Raw genomic sequence first — 18689 nt, forward strand, 5'->3', positions numbered from 1 at the left:
TTTGGTACCAGGGATTGAACTCCGGTCCTTGCGCTTGTAAGGCAGGCCACCGAACCACTGAGCTAAATCCCCGGCCCTAGAGCAGTACAAACTTTAATTAAAAAACAAGGAGTTAGATGACAAGTTCAGAAATAGGTCCACTGATGTGCTCCAGACTTCATGGACTCACTGACAGTAAATTCCTTGACATATTAGGTACATGATAGCAAATAGAATTGGACTTCAGAAATATTATAATAAAACAGAAAAATATATCTAAGAAAGGAAAATTCCTTTGTCATTTAGAATCATATCAAAAGACAGGAGAAATTAAAGGCTGGAAATTCATCACTTTACCATCTTCCCAGATTTTCTGAGCTTCAGTCCAAAAGGCAATATTTGGCTCTTCTAAATGAAAAAGGGCCCAAGATTTTGAACGGAAATTTGGACCATGAAAACAAGCCAGTGTCATATGATTTCCATGTAAGCTCATTGATCCTCCAAATTGCATTCCATCTTCTGGTAATGGAATTTGAAATAAAGATATGTGGCATCCTGATACCACCTTCAATACTCCAGGCCAATGTCGATGATGAGCTGCATCAAGCACTGCAAGAAAACCCCAAAATACCATGAATTGCCTCGTGAACATTCTGAATGGGAAAGGCTCCTTTCTGTAGATGAAAATGACTCAGGTAATAGATAAATAATATACAATATGTAGCTAACATTAAATAATAGCTAGCAAAAGAGACAGTCTGGAGAAAGATATTGTATGAGGCTAGAAAGAACTATGGAAAGAACTAACTTAATAATAATAACTAACATTTTTTTGCAATGATTTTGATTTACAAAGTGCTTGCGTAAAATCTTACATCATTCTTACATTAGCTATTTCATTTCGATGCTTCTCAAGTGAAGAAGCAGAACAACACAGGGGTTAAGTGATTTTAAGTTTTTTACTCTTCTGTGCTCTTTGCACTCAGAGTGAGATTAGAAGATCTGTAGCATCATCATGACCTGGGGGCCTGTTAGATGCAGTTTAATTCCACCTCATCCCACTATATCAGATGTGGACTTTAGAAAGATTTATAGATGTTTCAGATGCACACGGAACTTTGAGATGTACTAATCAAGAACAAAATTCATACTTGTATTTCCCACATATTTCAGTAATGCTCTTTTGGGCTATATTCCACATCTCTTATCCTAGGTCCAACCAAGGACCATACACTGTGTTTAGTTAGCATGTATTCTGTAATCTAAAATAATTATCCACACCTGATTGTTTTTCCTGTTTGAAAAAGCCAGGCCACATATTCTGCCGATGCCTGATTTGTATATACCTAATATCAATACTTGTTTATAAGAAATTTAGGGACCAGAGGAACATGATAACTTGAGCACAGAGAAGTTACTGAATAAAATCTAGATAGTAGGGCATTCTGCCAAATACCTGATCATGTCTCTTCAATAAGTCAGCTCATAAAAAAGGAACTATGACATTAAAAGAGGGTAATGGAATATAACCAAAGTTAAACTGTGATCTTGGACTGGGTATGTACTGGTTTGGGCAAACCAGTTGTAAAGGACATTTTTAGGTTAGTCATGGAAATTGGAATGTACTTTGAAAGTCAGAGGAGATACGTAATCAGCCAAATGGAAAGTTGGATATTTCTGACTAGAAAATGTCTGCATAGACTGAACAGTATAAATGATACACTTACAAAAAGTACACACAGGTGTAAGATGCATAGAAAAATATCTTAGGGTGTATGTGCTAAGAGTTTGGGTTGTCACTGTGATTTTAGGTAGAATGTGATGTTTATCTCCTTTGTGTATATTTAATAGTGTCTCCTTTTCAATGCCTATTTATTACTTCTGTGATAAAAGGTTATTAAAACGTTATCCTCATTTTGATTTACTACTCATTGCTTTTACCATTATCAGTCTAGTCAAAATCACCCTCATCTTTTGCCTCGACTCATTATGCAGAGATTTCCTTACATTGGTAACCAAGTGTGTTACTTTAGCAATGATAACTACTGCAATAGTTTCCTTACTTCTGTTCTTAACTGCCTGTATCAATAGTGGCAAACCTATAGCACCCATGGCACAGTGGGTTGTTTGTATCATTGAAAGCTCTAAAAAGTTCGCCATCACTGGATATAGTCTGTGCTTCTTACTGTATTTACAATCTGATCTGTGGCCTAATTTTCTGAATTTATGTTTAAAGTTTTACTCATTGCTCATTCTTCTCCATCCACAGTAGGCACCTTAATGTTTCTCAAATAAGCCAAATTTGTTCCTACTCATACTGCATGGCTCCCTTTTGCCCAAAATACTCCTAAATCTTAAGTTTTGTTCTTTTATTCACATTTTCACTAAAATGTCGCTTCAGAAAAGGCTTCTCTGGTTACCTTTTCTAAAATAGCTGTCCTTACAACCTTAATATTCTCCCTATACTCTTGTTTTGTCCTTTTCTCAGCACTTCTATCTGAAATACTCACATGTATCTAGCTAGTACATTAGTTACTGTCTGTCTTTCTCAGTAAAATATAAACCTCTTAATGGTGGGGACTGTGTTCACTACTAGATCTCCTGTCTAGAACATGCCTAAGTATAGATTACCCGATAAACATCTGCCAATTACTAAAATACTGAAAATTATAATTTGCCTAATATTGCACAGTTACTAAATCATGATTAACTTATTCTGACTCCATAGTCCATGCTGCAAACCAGAACATGATACTGTCATAAATCATAGTCAAGAGAATGGAGAGGGAATGGCTGCAGATGACTTGTTGCAGGAGAATGGCAAATGACTTTCTAAATGAACCCTAACTCCATTGGCGGAGAGAAAATCAGTTCTTTGCTGAGTGAATGAGATAAACAGCCCACCAGATACTTTGTAAATATAGTATATAGATTACTATTTTGTAAAATTAAGACTGAAACATACTTAGTGAAAGAAAAAGCATATATAAAGCTTAATTCTAATTCTTACATTGTTCTTGTGAACTTTTCTCTAGGCTGTTAGTCATTGTCTTTGGTGGAAGATAAGGAACTGGTCCCCAGGTAGACAGAGCTCGTTTGCTGGTGTCAAATTGCTGTGTGAAAAATTCCTGGAGCTTCATTCCAATTTTTATCAGGTCTGGTGTAGTTGATCTTGATATCATTACTTGGAAAATATCCCACTTCAAATCTCCATGGACAAAAATTTCACTAGTGCATAAAGAATCATAATCATATATCTCACAGAAAAGACTTAAAAAGTGTAACAAGAATGCGCTGTCTCATCTGCTTTTTCATGTTTATTAGTTACATAACATAAAATATTTTGCAGGAAAGATGAACTGCTTGTGTTTTTCTTACTGAATGATAAAAGAGTAGGTTAAAAGTTAAGACATTATATAATGTTCAGAAAGTAACATCTTAAATACCTTTTATCAGTCATGCTTGAGTCCAGTGTATTATATAGGTTTACTTTCCATTCATCTTGAAGCTTAAGATCTGCATTACTGAAGATGCCCATGAGGATACTTGAGCCCATGTAATCAACACGAGCTTCAGTAGAACCCATGGTAATCTGAATTTTGTGGTTGGGTTGCTGATTTGGATGTTCAGAAATATGAGCTAAAGCAGGAAAAAAAAAACTCATAAAAATGAATATTTAAAACATTTTTCAACATAAATTTTAAAGATATACTAGATCAGTTGTAAAATTTCAACATACCAACCATCTCCAAAGCATTGACATCTATGGTCCCTCCAACCACTCCTCCTTTAGAATCTAACTGTGATCTTCCCAGACCAACAGACATGCTAATCTCTCGATCACGATTACTTCCAACCGACAGGCGGCCTTGGCTTTTCAGACCACTAGTCGTCCAACTTAAAAAAAAAAAAAAAAAAGGTTATTAGATGTATAGATGTATAGAAATATGGATTCTAATGTTACCAGTTAAGAGTTAAATAATCAGATGACTTAAATATAAGGTCAAGTCTCACAATGAAACAATACTTTTTTTATATGACCTACTCATATGTGATAAATACTTGAATATTAATATTGATGATGAAGTTTTCTTCTTAGCTAGAAAGTTACTCAATTTTCTGTATAATTTGCCCTCTTTTTTGGAATGTTTCATACTATTTTATATTAGTTACTCTTAAACCATTTTTAGAATAAAAAATTATCTCTGACTCTCTACTGTCTCAAACATTTCAGTGTTAAACTTAAGAATTTGAATTACTAAACTACAAATAAGACAAATTACAAATGACTGTTCAGCTTATATCTTCTCTGATCACTTACGTTGTATTGCCCATTACATTACTCATATTCATTTGGACATTTAGTTGCTTCAAGTTGATAGCAAACACGACAAGAGTTTCCCAAGGTGTCCCTTGCTGGCTTGCTGCTTTGTTTGATTTGTTCACCGGAGTTGATGTTTTTGAAAGTGAATCTAAAGATATAAAAATAACAAAACACATCTATTCACATAAATTCTAAACCTATTACAGAGTAAAAACCACTCATATCTTTGATCAAAAGGTAAAAAACTGATATTCATGTATCAGAATCTAATGTTTGACAGTTGTCATACTGCTTCTAAAATAATAGTTACCATTTACTGAATATTTAGTAAGTACTGATAACTTTTCTTCTTTAAAGCTCACAAAATTTTGAATGGACTCCATTTTATATGAGGAAATTTGGTGTGCAGAGGATACTGTAGCAGAGATCATTCACTACCTTAAAATGGAAAAAATGGTAAGATACACTGTCAAGTAGAAGACTGAAAGGCAGGGATCATTCTAAAGTGCAAAGGTTGGGGTGGGTGCTTATCTTCTGTGTTCTAATGGATTCAGCAATCAAAATGAATCCTGCATTTGCTCATTATACTTTTATCTTGTGACAAGAATCATATGATTTGTCTTTATATTAAGCTGGTAAACTGAGGTACCACTGTATAGGGACAAGGCCAAGCAAATAAGAGTTCAAAAAATACTGATTAAAGAATGACTGAATGAAAACAATATCAAGGCACATTTTGGGAATTTTATGACACTATAGGTTTCTCAAAATACTATACCATATGGAACACACTAACAAAATTAGAATAAGATAATTCCTTCCTTCATATGTCACTGCAAAGTTGCTAGAAATCTGGCAATCTCTTTTACTAGAAGTACTTTTAAGTGTTTGGTCTTTGTTGTTATTTCTGTTGGTTGTTCTTCCTAATTTATCATAAAAACCCTAAGAGTACATCTCCCTATAATTAACTTGGGAACAGCATAAGGTTACTGATAACAAAACTAATAGTACTACCTCTTCGAGGAACTGAAGAATCAGACACACTTCTTGATCTTACAGAAGCTGGAGATTTCAGGCTCTGTGCTGCTGTCCCTGGTGACATGGTGCTGTTTGTCATGTGCTCATTGAACACATTAGGTGACTGAGGCATGTGGGTGAAAGAAGTTGACTGACTTGGCTGTTCCCAGGTCCTGCAATAAGCTTTTCTGGATGATTCAGGGGAAAGGTGCTGGCTTACCCCTTCAATGGAATCAGGTGTCCCTGGACCAGATGCTAGTACAAAAGTAGACAACAAAACCAAAAAAGTAACAGAGTAAAATCAATATGGCATAATGAAATTATTTTTAATAACATTACATATTCCTTTTAATTCTTTGCTTGTCAACTGTACGGCAATTTACATTTTATTCCAGTATTTATTTTAATTTACATTTGTACTTTTTATCTACATTTACTTTCCAGTATTTTATTGGATTCTCATATAAACTCCATGAGAAGAGTAAAACAGGTATTCTGATTCCATTTTATGGGCAAGGGAATGGATGTAGTTTTAGTATTTCTAATATTTTTCACCATATCAGGCTAATTCTACTCTTCCACAATTTTCTCTTGAGCATAAAACTGTTAACAATATCTAAGACCAAGGGATAAATGAAGGCAAAATGGTAGCATGTCTCCAGAATTTTCTGTTTCCCATTCTTTAACCATGATTATTTTGTATGGGTAAATGTATTTCGTCAGTTTTAGATTTTACAAAGACTACAGAGTAATCACAATATGATGTCAGCCAGAATGTCATTTGCACAAGGGCAAGATGATAATGTGTGTGGTTCTGTGATATACTGCTAGTGCTGGGAATATTAGAGGGGCTCGCTCTAGAAATTTCTTGAATGACTGAATGAATCATACAGCACAATTTACCAAGAAAGACAAAGTTTGTATTACCAACCTAATATAATTACATGACATGCTTACTTGGCAAATTTATAGTTTGGTCTCCAAGGAACAGACGCCTTGCAATACTTCTCCTATACCAAGCTCTTGGAAATGCCAGAATTTCACTGAGTCGGCGCATATCATATTTAAAAGAAGCAGACCCTATATCACAAACAGCTGATAGAAAAAGAAAATTTGTTAGAATTGTGAATATCCAAAACTTTTAATATTCTTACATGGTAGGCATTAAACATATTATGCAGATGAATTACACTTACTGTTACAATTCATGATTAAATAATTTACATATTATAATTAAATGGTTATATGTCCTTCTACACATTATAGAAATAGCACCTTGTAAAGCAATTAGCCCATTTCCTTTTTTGAGGTGATGGCAAGTTGGGATTTGATTATTACTGCCATGAAATTCTCAAAGAGATCTGTTTCATAACCAATTTTCCACTTTGATACAGGGTTCCTCTCAAATGTGGGAAATGAATGATCAAGATCAGCTAGGATGCAAATTTCCTCAAAGGAAGTTGTAAGCTAATGGCTGTGTGGCAGGGACTACTATTTCTTTTCTTTTTAGACGAGAGTAGTGACTTTTAGACAGGAAACTTTCTGATAGACTTCTCCCAGAGTTCTGCTCTGGGAGCAGAATTCGCCCAGAATTTTTATTCCTGCTTTATATGCTCTTCTATTTCTCTACCTCAGCTTCTGCAGAATTTACATTCTAGTAACTCCCACAGTAAAGTTCTTGTTTCAGCTTGATTTTGATGCTCTGTGACACTGAATACAGTAACATGTTGCTGCCTTCAAGAATAGTCCTCAGTTTTCAAGATCTGGCTCAAATACTATTTCCTTGGGGGAATACTTCCCTGATCTCCATTAAAGACAACCGTTATTTTTTTCTTTTTAATATAGATTTATACAGTATTTATCATCCTGCATTGTTATTTGTCTAAATATAGGATCTGTTCTTATTCTTGCCTGCACCCCCTCAGTAACCAAGCAGAACGCTTGAGAAAAGTACACATAAAATACAGGCTTAAGGTGTTTGCTAAAGTTCAGGATAAATGAAAAATGCCATATTTATTAAATTAGTAAGAGTTTTTACTTGGTACTCTGAATTGCTCAAGTATCCCATATGCAATTAAATACTCAAATCACAATGTAAAGAAAATAAGTGATTTTTCCATAGTTACACAGCTAGCTGGTGAGCTAGCAATGCCCATACACTCAGTTAAGACCGTATGATACCAACTAAATATTTTTTAAATGTCACTCCTTCCTTTTCAGTATTTTAAGCATTTGTAATTAGAAAAATCAAACAAATGAAAAGAAATATTTCCAATTCAAACTAGAGAAGAAATAAAGAAAATAAGAAATTTTTAGTTACTGAATTAGGCCTATTTTGATCCTTGGATGATATATTTATCTAGAACTGTATTTCTAACATTGATTGCTTGGAATGATACAGTAGGCTAGACTGTCATTTCTCTCCTTTAGATCAGCTTATCGCCGAATAATAATATTAAGCACACTTCATATTTAAACACTGTTAAGACAGAGACCATTATTTAATTCTAGAAAACAGGATGTTAATTTTAAAAAATATAAAACTGAATACCAGATATATTTATCAATGTAGTGTCCATTTTGCTTGTAGACTTGCTTACAGACTGACTTTCAAAAAATGAAGCACCTCCTGAACGCCTTATCCGAGACAAACTCACTTTTACAAATTCAAGGTTTATACTGAGAGAGTCTTTTCGACCAGTGACTGAAGTGGGTTCCTCATCCACATTCCCTAAAAAAACAATGAAACCCCCATCAATATTGTATACATATACAGGTAAACATATACACAGCTGCCTAGTTAGATAAAAATTACCCAATATAATACAGAAACCCATCAATCAAGATCACTTAAGGTAAAATTTAAGCAGAATGATCAAATAAGCATTAGTATAGTTTAATATTGAAGCCTATAAATGTAACTGGTGATTTTATAACCCTTCTCCAACAAGAAAAATTAGAATTTACAAGGATTATGCATTATTTGTCTAAATATAAGTGAAAAAATATTCACTAACAAGATCTTAAACATTTTAGTGGTGCATCTGTACTGTACAAATGCCAGTGAAATTTAATTTCAATAAATAAATTAATAAACATAACATAACCACACAATTTAAAATTTTATTTTATGGAATATAATTTCTTATATAAATAGAGATTTGGTAATACATTAAATATAATGTAACCTCTGATAGCCAAAGAAATTACTGTATTGTGCATATCACTTAGAAAATATTCTAATTGTTTATATTCTTGTATAATTAATTTATCTGAATTCCTTATTTCGTATTTATACTTATTTTGTAGGGTCAACAGACTATCAAATGGGGAAAAAATGGAAAGCTTCTGATTTTGGCTAATATCTATTCCTAGATGCATTCTGATTTATGAAAAGAAAGCTTGAAAAGATACGTGAAATCTTGAAAGGATGCTACAAATCTGTTAAGTACACAAACATGCAAAGTATACCTAATCCTCCTGATCCAGGTGTGAGCCCAGAAACAGCAGTTTTTTGTTTCCCTGCTCCGTATGGATGAAATACATAAAGGGAAAAGTCAGACATGCATGCAGTGAAGCTCAAGCCAGACGAACTGCTGCTGGAGCTGGTGAGATCTGACTGACTGCTACTGTGCCGGCTTCTGCCAAGAGGGCTGCCTAATCCTGATGAACCTATAGTGAACACAAGAAATCAAAAGTATTTGTCAACACACAAGAAAAGTAAAACAGCCAGTCACTAATATGTTCTCAAAAAACCAAACATGACTGCAAAATAAAATGGAAACACTCAAACATGAATAGACCAATAGGCTTTAAATCCTTAACATGAAAATGAAGACTTAAGGCTAATTTTCCAATAACTACATTATAAATAAAACAAGGCCAGTTACCCTGTTTATCTTTTAAATACTAAAGTCTGACATAATTACATGCCTGACATACTACATGCTTTCAAACTTCTTTTCCTCCTCTGCTCCACTGTAAGCAGGCAGTAGAAGCATCCCATATAGTTGGGGTTTAAGCATAGTGGAGGGGACAAACTGAAAAAAATCTGTTTCATGTAGCTGGAGTCCATATCTCTATAAGCAGCAATATATACAGACTAAAGTTTGAGAATGAAGACTGTAAAAGACCTCTTCCTCTTAGACAGTGAAATGACTTTATTGTCAGTTTTACCAAGGATGGACAGGCTAACTCCAAATATGCTTCAAACATGAAAAATGTAAGACTACTGGATAATAGCACATATGATACTATCAATGACTACAAGAATAAGCTTCTAGACCAGACATCCTTTAGATTCATGTATTACAGCTGCCTACTTGACTTTGTGCTAGAATGGTTCACCAGCATATAAAGCTTATTGTGTCTGAAATTGAACTTCACATCTTTTTCTCTGAAACTACATTTTTTCCAGTATTCTCCATGTACAGGAAGTAGAATTTCTATGCAAATACCTAAACCTTGAACATGAGAAGTTACTTGTCATCCTTTCCAGTCCTGACTCTATCAATTTATCACCATATAATATGTATATCTCAAATATGTAAATCTGTTCCATTTCCCTACAACTCAGTACTGCTGTTCTAGCCTAGGCAATCATGAAATTTGCCTGTACTACTGAAATGACCAATGGCTCCGCGTTTCCTTCCACTCCAAACGACTGCCACAGTGCAGCTCGAGTAGTATAAAAATGTCAATCAGAATCACATTTATTTCCCTGGTAAAACTCACTAGCTTCCCTAGATAACCTGGCTGTTTCCCATCTCACTAAACCTTTTTTATGAAAGTCCACCATCCAGTCATCATGTTTCACTTAAGTTTTCTTTTCAAAGTTGCTAATACCTTCCTGGTTCATGCTCTTTTTATGTCCCACCTGTAGTGTTCATTCTTCCAATTTTCTGCTTGGCTAAATCATACCCAATTCACATTTCCACTTAAAATATGCTTGTTTGCTTGGCTATTATCTAAGTACAGTTCCAGGAGCAGAACCACTAAGTACACTGATGACCTGACCATACAAACATTCAGGAAAGCACCTCTGAAAAAATGGATATTCTCACAACTCACCCTTATATTTATTCTAATTATCATTCCTTCTTGAATGTTTTATATTAAAATGTGAGATGTGATTTCATTTTTATTTTTTAAAGAATCATAAAATGTAGGCATAGATGAGTTTTAACTGTCATATTCCTACACAAAACATGAATCTATGCATTCATGTATGTATACAGTACTGCTATAATGATTTCAGTACTAATAATTTATGTGGTTTTTTTGTCATTAAAGAGGTAAAAATTCCAAAAGAAAATGAACCATTCACACCCCATTCTTTCCCAGATAGAAAGCAATGCAATACAAAATAATACACTAATATTTCACTTTACCCCATCACATTGCCAATGATTAAAAATAAATTTAAAAGTGTTAAGAAGAACACATTGAACTTGTTATCCATACATATTAAGTTTTATTAGATGGTAAAACCTACGAACACTAAAAATGTTCATGTCTGACACAAATTCTATTAAGAATTTATGTTAAGAATATCTTTGTTTATAAATATATGCAAAGATGTTCATTTTAATATTATTCTAAAAATAAAAATGAAGTGAATCCCTAAGGTATCTGAAATGATGGAATCTCATTTTTTCATTAAAATTATTTTAGTGAAATATTTCAAAATTTGGGAAATTACCAATGATTGTTTAAATTTTAAAAAGTTACATAGCAGAAGAAACTATACTTCAATTTTGTCTGGGAAAGACTATAAAAATGCTGGAGAGTAGATAACACTGTACATCTATGATAAAAGGATATTATTTCTTTTTTTTAGCATGTTTGTTTTCTATATTTTTATAATGAACAGAAAATGTGTTTTCAAAGCCAACATCACCACTGAAACATTTTGTTGACTTGTTAACTATTACCCAACCCCAGCAGAAATTATGTTGGAGTTAAGTGCAAGACAACAGGGATGACCACATCAGTAAAAGCTTTATTTCTTTTTTTTTTTTCCTCATTGAGTTTATTGGTACATTTTAGGTATACAGTACAGTTGCATTCATTATTGGGATCTTGTACCTTTACATGACAGGTCTTGGTTCTCATTTTTCCCCTTGTCCCTGCCCTCGCTTCACCCTCTCCTACCCTCCCCATTTACAAATACTTTATTTCCATTTTTTCATTTTCTCATATTTTTTAACTTTCCCTTATTAGCTTTCCCTTACCCTTCCCACTTTCCCTACACCTTTAGCTCTTTTCTTCCCATTTCACACTGTCAATTATCTCATTAGGATCTTATGTACTATTAATAGTTTTTTTCACCAGAGAAACTTTGGTATTTACATGTGTGATTTATTTCACTTGGGAGTATATCCTCAATATGTATCCATTTTCCTATGAATGAATCTAATTTCTCATTCTTTATGGCTGAATAATATTCCATTTTATAGAAAACCCACATCTTCTTTATCCAGTTTTCAAATGATGGGCAAATGGGCTGTTTCCAAGTTTTAGCTATTCTATGCCGCTATAAACATAAGTGCACATATATCACTGTGATATGATTCTTTTAATTCTTTTGGAAAGATATCCAGCAGAGGGATGGCTGGGTCAAATAAAAACTTTATTTCTAAGAGTTCAACTTTCTTATTTTTCTTATACTGTACTGTAAAACTTTCAAAGGTGCATAGAGCAAAACAAATGTATACTTTTAACCATTTCCCCAGTATTACATGTAAATATTAGAGATGAAGTTTTTTCTTTTGACAGTTGTTCAGAGTATTTGGGTAAAGTCCTGAATCTAACATCACTGTGCAAATGACTGGACTCGAAACGTGGGTTTTTCCAAATAAGAAAGCTGTTTTTCTCTCCTCTGCTTTCATGCCTCTCTCACAACTGGACTTCAGGATTTAAAAAAATTTTACTGTAATGCAGGCTTTCTTAACATTAGCATGATTAGCATTTTAGATGAACATTTCTTGAAGAGGAAATGGATTATAGTGTATGTGAAGGGTGTTGAAGACAGCATCCCTGACTTTCCCACTAGCTTCCAGTTAAACTTTCTCAGTTGTGACAAAACCCAATTCCTGGCAAACACTGCCAAATATCCTGGGGGGACAAAATCCACTCGGTAGGTTGGGAATTTAACTCAGTGGTTCTGCCACCTGCCTTGCAATAACAAGGTCCTGAGTTTGATCCCCAGTACCACAAAAACAAAAACAACAACAACAACAAACCCACTGGATAAGAACTCTTTTTAACAGTACTTCAATTCTCTTTAATAAATCTTATTCAATCTAGTTTCTTTCCTTATCCGTGCTCAATAAAATTTAATTATTTGAGGAATGTGCAGGGTGGGGATTTTGCTCAGTGTTCCCACTGCCTGCCTCACAAGCACAAGGACTCAAGTTCGATCCCTGGTACCAGAAAATTAAAAAAATATAAAGAATGTGCTATTTTATCAAATTCTGATAGTGATAAATCTTTGTAACAGTCTGCCTCTTATTTTCCATTTGCAACAATGAGTATTCGTAAATGTAAAATCTAGTAACATAAAAATTAAACACTCAAAAGTACTCAAATATATTGATCATTCACTAATTATGTAAGCACTTGTGTGTAAGTTCAAAGCAAAACTAAAGTTATAGCTAGTTTTTATTCAGATAAAAATACAAACAGAAGAGTACTCAAGTTCTAGTAACACATGAAAAACTATGTTTTACAACAGATTTTTCTATAAATATTCTAATTCTCAAATGTCCTCTTGCAAATTCATTTTAAAACCCATAGGGGCCTACTAGTAAAATGTTTATTTAAAAATGGTATTTGGCTTTCTACTAGAGAAATAAAACAATGTTTCTATACCTGGTACGCCAGTTTTGCTAGCAGAGGTCTTTGTTCCACTCTGAGGAGTGCTACCTCCAGGAGATAAAGTCTCTGCAGGATACGTTGTCCCTAAAGTCTCCAGTTCTCCTCGGTTTGAAGAAAACACCAAATCCAAGGATGGAAGCTTCAGCATGCATTCTACTCTTGACACTGGTAAACAGCTGAATTTGATCTGCGAGGGCTAAAAGGAATTGAAAGCCACAAAAATGGTTTTTAATAATTTCATGACTAAAGCACTTCACAGTGGATTCTAAAAGTTACATTTAATTTCCATTTTAGTCCATATATTACAAATTTGTTTACTCCCTTGACAATTAGAAGGACTGTTTAGTATGATAGCCTTTTCAAACAGAAATATGATATCTGGGCCAAAATATAGTAACAAACTATTGTCATATTTAGAAAGCTAAACATGAGAAGCCACCTCTGAGCAATATTTATATTTAGATAATTTGAACAAAATCATAACATTTTCATGCTTTTTATAACACTGTTCATAAGTCTTTTAATGGATGTAATCTCACATTAAATTATAAAAACATGGCTGTAAAAATAATCTCAATCCTTACCCATTGCATGTTTTCATCTGAGTTTCAAAAAAGTTTGAACAAAAGTAAAGGGTATCTGATTTTGATCAGACTACTATTGTAAAAAATAACTGGAACAGATGATTATTAGTATTTTTATTCTTTTTTAAAAAATTAATTTTATTGGTACATTTAGGGTATACAATGTAGTGACATTTATCATTGGAAAGTCACACCTTCACATAGTCCATGTTGGTTCTTATTTTGTCCCCATTCCCCTGCCCTCCCTTCAACTCTCTACTCCTCCCTATCTACAAAGACTTTGTTTCCATTTTTTTAATGTTAATTCCATTCCCATCTTTCTTTTTCCCCCTACCCCTCCGATTTCCCCTTCTGCTTTGTCCCTTTTCTTCCCATTTCAAATTATCTATTATACCATTTAGTCTTTATTTATACTTTCAGTTTCTCACACTAGAGAAACTATTTGGTATTTACACATATGTGTCCTATTTATGTCATTTAAGAGTACTGCCTCAGAAGCACTATTCTTGAGCTTGATCGTTTAGTTGTAGAGACTGATCACTTTAGTTGAGGGTAAGCCAAATCTTGAAGTTCGAATGCAAAAGTAGTTTTCAAATCTTCTTTAATAATTGCATTCAATCACATGCTAACATATAATCCCAAAGGTCTGTTGACAGGACTGCATCTTAGAATAAAATATTAAAAACTATGTAACTCTTAACAGACATTCTAACAAAGTTACTACTGTGACTTTATAACTCAATTATACTTTATATCTATACAGAAAAGCATAATGGTAAGAAGCAAAGGTGCCATAATTAGGAAAAGGCATTATCTATATTTTGTTTTTGCCACAAAAGAATGAGATATAATTTTTGAAAACCCAAGATTATGAAACTTTTCAGAAGCAAAGTAAACACACACATAAAAGTTTACATATTCTTCCCAGAATTCAGGCAACCTTAAAGCATTCTTCAGTGTACTAAAGGTCCATGAAACTGTTTCTAAGAAAATTTTAAAGGGAAAAAAACATTGATAAACTTAACAAAAAACATTCTTCTGTAAAAAGGAATATATAAAGTATTTTACCTGAACCCGTACATAAACCACAACATCTACAGGGAAGGAAGAGTAAGCAGATGTTGAAGATGACACTAATGATGTTGTTGATTCTTCCATAGGATCTGGTATGTCAAAATGTCCTATATCTTCATCTTGTGAGCTGATAGCTGTTAAAATATTTAATGATGTATAACAGCATTAAGAAATTCTTGTAAGTAACAGGATCCTAAAATACATGTGCTGAGGAAGTAAATATATAAAGAAGATGTTTACCTGTATAATTCCTTTCAATTGGTGTAATTGGGATAGTTTCCAGAGCCTTTTCCAGAAAGTCTAATAAGCAGGGACTAATAACCATTTCTTCAGGCAATGACTGAAGTGCTACCCAGGCATATAACTTGGCTGTTTTCACTCCTCCACTTCCTTTTCCTTTGGCTAGAACATTTACAAATGCAGGATACATTTAATGGAATTTAATAAAAAGTTCCAATAAAACATAAGACAATTTTGTGAGAGATTAGAATGATATGACAGATTAATCAGGTGAAGCAACTTATACATAAGACTTAAAAGAACAGAAACAGGTTGCTAGAAATGATACATTAATGTTAGACAAAGATCATTAATGATGTATAATGATGATTCTTACTTGTTCTAGGTCACAAATTTTGATTCAAATTACTTTAAACTGCTGAGTCTCTCATTACCATTGGTCCTTCAGTTCATTTAAGAAGGTACAGAGAATCTTGACCAATGTTGAGTGGCAAGTGAGGAAAATGGTATTGTTCTCAGACTTTCCTGTACCTATTTATAATTCTCTACATAGGATGCCATTTCCCTTTGCATTGGTCTCAAATAAATACTTCAAATTCAGTAAAATGAAAACAAATATCTAATACTTAGATAAGCTTGGCTTATGTTTCTAATTCAAATATCAGTTGCTTGAATCTAGGAAAGATGATGAAATTCTGAGTCTTACTTTCCTGATTTATAAAATAGGATACTAATATCTGCCCTGAACTTAATGTGCCTTGACACACTAGGTCTTAGCCAAAAGGCCAAGAAACAGTTTAATGTGTCTTGTTGATTGAAAAGTGACATGAAAATATTATCAACATGATTTTTTTACTGTCTCTTAAAAAGTTTAGCAAGCTCTGACTCTCACATGAAAATTCTCAAATAAATCCTGTCTACATGATATTCCCTTTTACAGAGATTTTGTCATGTATGTAAGGTACCATTCATGTTCTGGGTGGTAACCAGATTCTAAGATGGCTTCTAGTGATCCATCTTTGTTCCTGGTATTCATTCTCTAGTTCTCTTCCTAAAAGACTTGTATGATCAATAAAATATTTTACAAGGGTTGGTATGTGCCTTTTGAAGGTAACCTGTAAAAGATATTGCAGGCTCAGCTATGTTCTATTTTAGATCATTCCTTTCAGGGAAGTCAACTTCTATGTCAATGAAAACACTTATATATCCCAGTGGAAAGGCTGACATATTTAGCAAACCATGTAACTGGGACATGATGGAAGGAGATTTTCTAGCCTTTCTCAGGTATTCTGGTGACTGCAGACCTAACCAATATCTTGCCTACAGCCTCATGAAAGATCATGTGTTAGATTCACCAAGCCAAACTGCTCTTGTATTTCTTGATCAACAGAAACTGTGTTTGAGCCATTAAGTTTTAGATAATCTCCTGTGTCACAATTAATAAATGCAGTGAAGCACCATCAAAGTATTCTGCTTTAAATGTCTGTGTGACATTTCTAAATTTGAAATACATAATAAACTACCCTTTCTACATATACATTAACCTAAATTTTATTAAAATAACATATTCGAAAGTAACATGAATTTGAGAAACAGCCAAAATTAGTTGGCCCACACTTCCATATATGAATTTTATATAGTAGTTACTGCAAGTCTATTAACATTTTTTAAAACATGAATTTGATGATCTCAATACAGCAAGTAGGAATACTAATTAAGAAAAATATGACAAAGTAGTAGCGTATATTCTCCTTAAATACCTGAGGGAATAGGTGGGGGCTGGGGAGGAAGTAAGGTGTTAGTCTTGCTCTGGACAGTGCAAGGTAAAGGAGGAGAAGGAGGAGATGTTGCACTATCTTTCATACCATACAGCTTGGACTCTTTGGAGAGAGTTCTTGGCAAGGAAGATCCTCTAGAAGCATTAGGTGATTCAGTCTTTAGCGTCTTAGAATTGTAATGCAACTGTATTTAAAAATAAACTTTTAAAATTAAAATTATACAGAAGAGGAAAAACCATGAAATACAGAAAATGAATTAGAAAACTGGTTCAGGAGTCTAAAGACTCAATTCTAACTTTTACAAGTTACATTTATGACCCTGACAAGATTCTGCTTTTTATATTTTTTAAGTTAAAAAAGTCATTCCAGATAATCTTGAAAGTTCTTTCCAACTATTAACAGCCTAAGATTTAATAATTCTAGAATTTAAAAAACAGTTGTTTAATGAAGTTGCACTAAGCCAGCTTCTACAAGAATGCTCTGAATATCTATACACACATATATAAACACCTAATTTCTTTTCACCAAATTTCATGGGAAAAGCCGTATAAATGAAGTGACAAACTATATATATTCTTATTTTCAGAATATGGCTACATAAACAAAAACCTCCAGAAAGTTTCATAATTAGTATAAGGAGCAAAAGAAGAACATATATGACAGGATATAAAAACCACTACTATTGATACATTAATCTTTTATTCTAGACAATTAGGTATTTACCTTTACATCAACTCCAGGAATATAAAATACTGTTGTTTCTAAGTCACTAGGTTTTGTCTGTAGAGATGACGGCACTTTCTTGCCAGTCATTAAATGGGTGGTAGAAGCATAATTAGTTTGGAATTTCCTCTTTCTTGAAGGAGAATCTTGATCTAAGCTCCTGGAACTTCTATCATAACTTCTATGAAGAGAAAAAAATGTTGTATTTTTTATTAGCATATGCTTGCAATACATAATAATTACATTCATCATGAATCTTATTTTTATTCCCTCTTCCCTCTATTTTCCCTTTTCCTCCTTCCCCAATCCCTTTCTTTCCTCTTAACAGCAAACTTTTATTTATATAATAAAAAGAAAGTAATCCTTCATTTAAAAAATTGAAAAAAGCCCATCAGTGTTTCTAGCTAGACTTGTTAATGCTTTGCAGAAGTGATACTAATGCAGGATGTTTTGTAACTATGTAGGGCAGCAATCTTTATTTTTTCCTAAAGTCCCAAATGTTTCACCTGAATATATTAGATTGCATCAAATGAAACTACCTTTTATATAGGTAGAACACCTGCTAACTACCAATAGTTTGTTATGGATTATTATGCTTCAATGCTAACCTAATAGTCATTATTTTTATTAACACTATTACATTTGTAAAAGATTTAACAGTTTTAATTTTTTAAATTTATGTCTCATTGTATAAAAGCTTCATTAGACAAATAGACCACTTAAAACTCTTTATTATAAAGTATTTTAAACATAAAAAGTAAATAGAATGTAAATAGAATAATATAATGAATTCCCATGTATTTGCTACCCTGCTTCAACAACTGCTAGCATTTCCACTCATTCATTCAATTGTAACTATGACTTTTCGTTACATCCATCAGGAAAGAAAAAGAAAAATTCAAGGAAAAAATAACCTAGTATTAACCTGCTTTTATCACTGTTTAATTAATGATGGAAACAGATCGTAAGTTATAATTACATACAGAAATCATTTCACTCTAATGTTTTCCAGTCTTTCTTATTTCATTCTGAGCTCATCAAAACTCATAATAACCAAGAAAACTGTACAATTCTTTTTTTTTTTTTTTTTTT

General features: G+C 33.2%; 1 protein-coding gene across 7 annotated transcripts in view; it reads right to left on the minus strand.

Annotated features, from left to right (window-relative positions):
• Kiaa1109 (KIAA1109 ortholog) overlaps nt 1-18689 on the minus strand; it is a 213952-nt gene that overhangs the window by 10474 nt on the left and 184789 nt on the right. For 6 of the 7 annotated variants that reach the window (XM_033760040.1, XM_010611092.2, XM_010611119.2 and 3 more), the window contains 14 exons: nt 17598-17778; nt 16857-17058; nt 15097-15258; nt 14851-14990; nt 13193-13394; nt 8792-8992; nt 7872-8051; nt 6278-6415; nt 5318-5575; nt 4301-4451; nt 3719-3876; nt 3426-3618; nt 2990-3207; nt 337-588 (listed from right to left, as the gene is read on the minus strand). In XM_033760040.1, the coding sequence (XP_033615931.1) occupies nt 337-588; nt 2990-3207; nt 3426-3618; nt 3719-3876; nt 4301-4451; nt 5318-5575; nt 6278-6415; nt 7872-8051; nt 8792-8992; nt 13193-13394; nt 14851-14990; nt 15097-15258; nt 16857-17058; nt 17598-17778 (2636 nt within the window). The remainder of the gene's footprint in view (nt 1-336; nt 589-2989; nt 3208-3425; nt 3619-3718; nt 3877-4300; nt 4452-5317; nt 5576-6277; nt 6416-7871; nt 8052-8791; nt 8993-13192; nt 13395-14850; nt 14991-15096; nt 15259-16856; nt 17059-17597; nt 17779-18689) is intronic. The other variant, XM_010611104.2, reaches the window with a different exon arrangement.

This window comes from Fukomys damarensis, unplaced genomic scaffold, assembly GCF_012274545.1.
Source record: "Fukomys damarensis isolate Sample0158 unplaced genomic scaffold, DMR_v1.0_HiC HiC_scaffold_38, whole genome shotgun sequence".
Classification (NCBI taxonomy): domain Eukaryota; kingdom Metazoa; phylum Chordata; class Mammalia; order Rodentia; family Bathyergidae; genus Fukomys; species Fukomys damarensis.